The sequence below is a fragment of the Dermacentor andersoni genome, chromosome 1 (assembly GCF_023375885.2).
Source record: "Dermacentor andersoni chromosome 1, qqDerAnde1_hic_scaffold, whole genome shotgun sequence".
NCBI lineage: Eukaryota > Metazoa > Arthropoda > Arachnida > Ixodida > Ixodidae > Dermacentor > Dermacentor andersoni.
Window position 1 is genome coordinate 379,210,401 of NC_092814.1, and position 5,155 is coordinate 379,215,555.

The 5,155-nt window shown below is 43.1% G+C and overlaps 1 protein-coding gene and 1 long non-coding RNA gene across 2 annotated transcripts; one reads left to right on the plus strand and one right to left on the minus strand.

Annotated features, from left to right (window-relative positions):
• LOC129381822 (uncharacterized) lies at positions 1-2,245 on the plus strand. The gene is made up of 9 exons (XM_055065008.2): positions 1-507; positions 793-825; positions 914-973; positions 1,060-1,098; positions 1,169-1,213; positions 1,635-1,682; positions 1,747-1,788; positions 1,879-1,917; positions 2,004-2,245. Exons 1-9 carry the CDS (start codon positions 476-478, stop codon positions 2,242-2,244), a joined length of 579 nt encoding a protein of 192 aa, XP_054920983.2. The 5' UTR covers positions 1-475; the 3' UTR covers position 2,245.
• LOC140215174 (uncharacterized) lies at positions 1,591-3,227 on the minus strand. Its single transcript, XR_011892101.1, has 3 exons — positions 2,759-3,227; positions 2,366-2,462; positions 1,591-1,939 (listed from the first exon to the last, which is right to left on the minus strand). It is a non-coding gene; the product is annotated as an uncharacterized lncRNA (long non-coding RNA).
• Between the last annotated feature and the right edge of the window lie 1,928 nt (positions 3,228-5,155).

The window sequence follows — 5,155 nt, forward strand, 5'->3', positions numbered from 1 at the left end:
GGACGCCAAAATGAACCGGTGGGCGATCATCGGCAAAACATTCGATCTGACTGGTGAGTTGTTTTCATTCTTTATCTGAGCTTCCGCTGAATGTTCACGTCGGCAGGAATGTGCGGGGGTGAGCACACTTGTTTAGAGTGCTCTAGCGGTGTGCTGCGGAGCAAATGAGATGGAATCTCGGTTTCCTACGGGCATGGTGATTTTGCCTGAGCGGTTCGCATGTCGTATCAGGCTGCGCGCTTCGTACAGCGCCGCCTGAGCACTCAAACAAGTTGCTCATCTTTTCATTTTGCAACCTTTCTTGGTGATAAACAGTGGCATTTCTGCAGGACCGCAAGCAGCCGCAAAATTTAAAAATGTGAAAGATCGGTGGCTCAAAATTGTGTCGGCGTCGGAGGGGGCCCGGAAAAGTGGCGCCGGAGGAGAGGCCGCAAAGGTCCACACGAAGTGGCCAGTTTTTGACATCGTGGATGGCATGCTGAGGCACTCGCCACATTATGCGGAAAGGTAAAAAAAAAAAAAAAGGCAACTTAGTTGCGTAGCCATCTGCGCCAACTCAAGCCTGGCATTGATAACTTCACTACTGTCACCTATCCTACCACTATTTTTTAAGCCGCTTTCTTCGTGTTTAATATCTTTTTACCTGCTTTGACTGCCCAAGCATCTGTGTTTTTAAGAATGTATTCCCTTCAGCTGAGCTGGTTGGTTCGCTATTGAAATTTTCATATTACCTTTTTCCTGGCGAGAAATCTGCAGGGATTGCATCAAAACACCTCAAATTTTATATTTCAGGTCTTTATCAAATGTGCCCCCAGAAGAGGACGTGTACGTTAAGTCTTGTTTCCATAAGTGTAACTTCAGTTTATAAAGCTTCAAGTGATTTAACTTGTTATGCATCTGTGCTTTTGTGCAGCTCCATTCCGCCATCTCCACTGTCATCGAACAGCCCTTCCAGTCCGAGTCTGGTGGCCAGGTGTGCACCTCATTGTTTGCTTACCATAACGGTTACTGCAGTGAAACAGTTTATGTACAACATTGTCATTTCATTCACCTGTGCAGCTGTATATCAAGCCCGGCTGCTATGCTTCTTCAAGAAATGTAAGCTATACTAATTGTGGTGTCATTATCCACCAATAGTAGTAACATCCTATGTCTTTATATAATGCAGGTACTCTGACAGCCCCAATGATTTTACTGATGAAGACGATTTGAGGTGGGTGGTGATTTTCAGCTTTCCTCGCTGTGGTGCATCACAGGTTCCATATCAATACACCCTTTCCACAAGCCTTTCACGTATAAGAGTGGGTCCACTCTATTATGCACTGTTATGCTGCACTCCCATAGAAAAGGATTAGTTTTATGTGCATACAGATCTTGGCTTAGTTGCTGTCATGACTCGCCGCAGGTGTGCAGTTTCAAGTGAATCAGACACTCAACACTGCATTGCAATGTGCTGGGAAAAATGTTTAAGTGTCCTGTTTAATGACTGCACGTCTAAAAACTACAACAAGGTGTGAAACCAAGCTCTCGGGTACTAGATGAGTGTGATGTGTCTTGCTCCTTTTCATAGCATTGCAAGAAGACAACATGTTTTTTGCACGGCATAAATTGCAACATCTTTATTTTTTCTATAGCCTCCCCAGCACATCAGAAGGTGCGGCATCTGCTGCTGGCTCTTCAGGGTAAGTTAGTGTTCACTTCCTTGTGTCGGAATATGACACCATAACAAACATTTTTTTGAGGCAGGTTGTCAACTTCACAAGCAGGAGCCGCTGCCCCAGATCCAGGGTAAGAAAGCTGTGCGCACTTTCTTTGATTGGAAGCAGACATACTTTTCCAGTGCATTTCTTGAATGTAATGATGTGGCCTGTCCTGCAGGTCTGCCAAAAGGCGAGCAGCCAATGGACGTTCCTCTAGGTACTGGCATGTTTCACATTTCCTGCAGTATTTGAATGATAATCAGTGATTGCAAGAAAACATTGCGCTGATGTATTTATATGCAGGACCAAAAGAAGGCAGTCTGACAGCTTCGACGAAGCAGTGAAAGATGTCTTGGGCAGCTGCTCAGCTACGCTGTTAGCACTTAAAAAAAAAAAAGAAAAGCCTGCACCGACAGATGACGGTGACGATACAGCAAACTGTATAGCTGCTAAGCTGAGGATGCTACCAAATAAAAAAAGATGCGAGGTGACATTCAAGATCCACAAGCTGCTGTATGAAGCCGAAATGGAGCAGTATGAATAAATGAAATGAAAAGTGCTAGCAATCGATCATATTTTTCTATGAAAGCAAGCAATTTCGGCTTTCTTTTGACATGATAGTGTTTGTGCATGCTGACAAGTAGTTGCCTGTTATCGGAAATTACCTGCCGTCCTGCACGGGTCACGACACTTTCCTGCCATGGCACCTGGCCGTCACTCACGAAGTAGGATGCCAGTCTATCCCTTACTTCCAATGCAGCCCTGTAACAGAGAAAAGCACGAGATGTTCAACCTTTTCCTTCGGCTTATTGTGCCTGTCTGACTGAGGTCACAGTTTTAATGGGTGTGTTTTACTCCTCGTCGTTAGCTGTACCCACTGACTTTGTTGAAAACATGCACTACGCATGTATTTTTGCACTGTTACAACTCTTAACGCAAACTCTAATGAACAAGATCTTATGCCAAGTGTTATTGATGAGCTTCAATTGCTTTAATGTAAATAAAGCAGGAAATGCAAACTATTACTGATTTCATGCCTTCATGGAAATAATAATTACCGAGCAGAGTGGTACCCCTGGTCTGTCCATCCAGGAAGGGCACTACTGTCGTTCCTCCATGCCCCATTTGTGACATTTCCCTCCCAGTCTTCATGGTCAACAAATCCAGGAGGGTTGTACGTTGTCCTTGCGAACACCGAATCTTTCATCAGAAAATTGTGAAGCGCCACACATGCCCTTACAATGTTCTCAGTGGTTTCTTCTGACGCTCGAAAAGGTCTCTTCAGTATTCGCCACCTACTAGCCAGGATACCAAAACTGTTTTCTATGAGCCTCCTTGCACGACTCAGCCGGTAATTGAACACTGCCCTCTTCAAGTACTCGCTATACTGGCTGACCCTGTAGGCATGAAGAGCTAGAAAAAACAAAAGGTCAGGGCATTAAAATTACAGCATACATGTACATACTTAGATGAAAAATGCAATAGCACTAATTTCAAATCATTTAAATAACTGGCAGCTGTGGCACCCGCTGAATACAACAAGAAAAAAACTGTTCCTACATCTAATGTCCTCTGGGTGCCTCTTTCCAGCGCAGCCAATTTGAAATGCTACATAAACTGATATTATACGGGTTTTTATTAATTTTTGCATGCTTACGTTGTGCTAAAGAAATGCTACATAGGGCCACCTTTGGCTGAATTGCACAACTTGTGATTTTCAGTATATTATCCTGTCAGAAAAACAGGTTAGAAGTGCTCATGCATTTGCTTACAATCATGCAATTAAACCTTGTATGTCAGCATTACATTTTATTACTGCATCATACTATTGCTTTCGCACAAAATGCAACATAACATGTAAATTATCAGTAATAAAAGTATTTTAATACACTCATATTGCACTGCATGCACGAAATTTAGTCCTCTGCACCATTTCTTTTTCCATGCAGAAACAACCTTTCCTTGTAGGACTTACTATGTACATGCATGCAGGCTAGACTGCATTTGTAAATGTTTTGTAGAAATTGTTTGACCATTTTTACCCTATGCATGCATTGCACGAAACTGTATCTGCTATGGAAAACAGTGGCAGCAGGAACACAGTACAGCTGCATTGATATTTCATCTCGGCAATCAGAGGAACATGTCAGCGTTAAAAGTAATTGAAGCAACTTGCCACGTCGAGGATAAGGCCGCATGAGGTAAGGCTTCAATGGAAAGGCCTCGTCGCCCACCATCAAGTATGGTATCAGTCCCGCTGAGCCAACTGTTGCTGCTGGGGGGATCCCAAATCTGCGCTCGCCCAATATGCGCATCAACTTCGTTCTTAAGAAAACTCCTCCATCGCTTTCTCCCCCGTAGTGGCCAACATCCACGTACACAAATCTGAAATAAAGCAAGTTTCAGTGCAGCCCATTTAGCATCTGTAGCACATGACTTTCACCTTGCTCCTGCTGAAGTCACTACTGCGTTCAACTCTCATAAAAGTGATATCGGCGCTGCATTATAGTTTGACTAAATATACATGCCACACACAATCACAACTCGGATTACCATTTTAACATCTGCTGCTATTTGTGCAGAACCACATATGTTTACTGTCAACCTGCGTGAGCAAACCATTGTAATCATACACCTGTCTACGCTATGCTCCTTAATTCGTCATGTAACTTACACCATTGAACTGTCCTCTTTTCTTTCAGTGTATACAATAGCATTCTTTTTCAATGAATATAACACACTTTTTTCATGATTCACAAGAAAAATGCACCATTAACGAGTAGTTTAACAAAAGTTTGATTTTGCCATGAATGCACCATACCTATAATGGGCATCGCATGTTGCCATGAGGACTGTGCTGAACGACTTCTTGTAATTCAAGTTTCGTGACCCTGAATTTGCAGGACATTCAATGCTCACATGTTTTCCATCAATACATCCAATGCAGTTGGGAAAATTCCAGTCGACAAGCATGTCTGTGGCAATCCGAAAGAGTGATCGGGAGGCAATGTAATATGAGACTGTGACAAAACAATAGCGTAGTAATGCATAAGGCAACCTTTAGTTGTCTTATGCATTATGAGATGCCGGAGTTCCACACATTTGAAAAGTCAGTATGCAGGGGGCATTGGGAAAGTCAGTAGCATAACAAATGAGGTAAAGAAAGGCAAGCTGGACGCTTGTCAACACTATAAACTCTCTCCGCAGTAACAAAACGGACTGCAGTGCACTTACTTTTTTCCATTCTTCTGCTGTTTGTGGAAATCTTACATAGATTGGCTGAAGTATTTCCCATAATGCAGCACAAGTTTCTCTTACGATCATTCCAGCCGTTGACCGTCCTGTCAGGAAGTTGAACGACAAACTTCTCATTGTGTCGCCGTTTGCGAGAAATCTGAAAAGCGTATTCTCATCACATACGTCTCAAAGGATAAATGAGGAGGAGAGGGGTGAGT

Coding starts and splice junctions, on each gene's coding strand:
- LOC129381822 (XM_055065008.2), top strand. CDS start 476: ATGCTGAGGCACTCGCCACATTATGCGGAAAG. Junction 826..913: donor GTGCCCCCAGAAGAGGACGT/GTACGTTAAGTC, acceptor GCTTTTGTGCAG/CTCCATTCCGCCATCTCCAC. Junction 1,099..1,168: donor GCTATGCTTCTTCAAGAAAT/GTAAGCTATACT, acceptor TATATAATGCAG/GTACTCTGACAGCCCCAATG.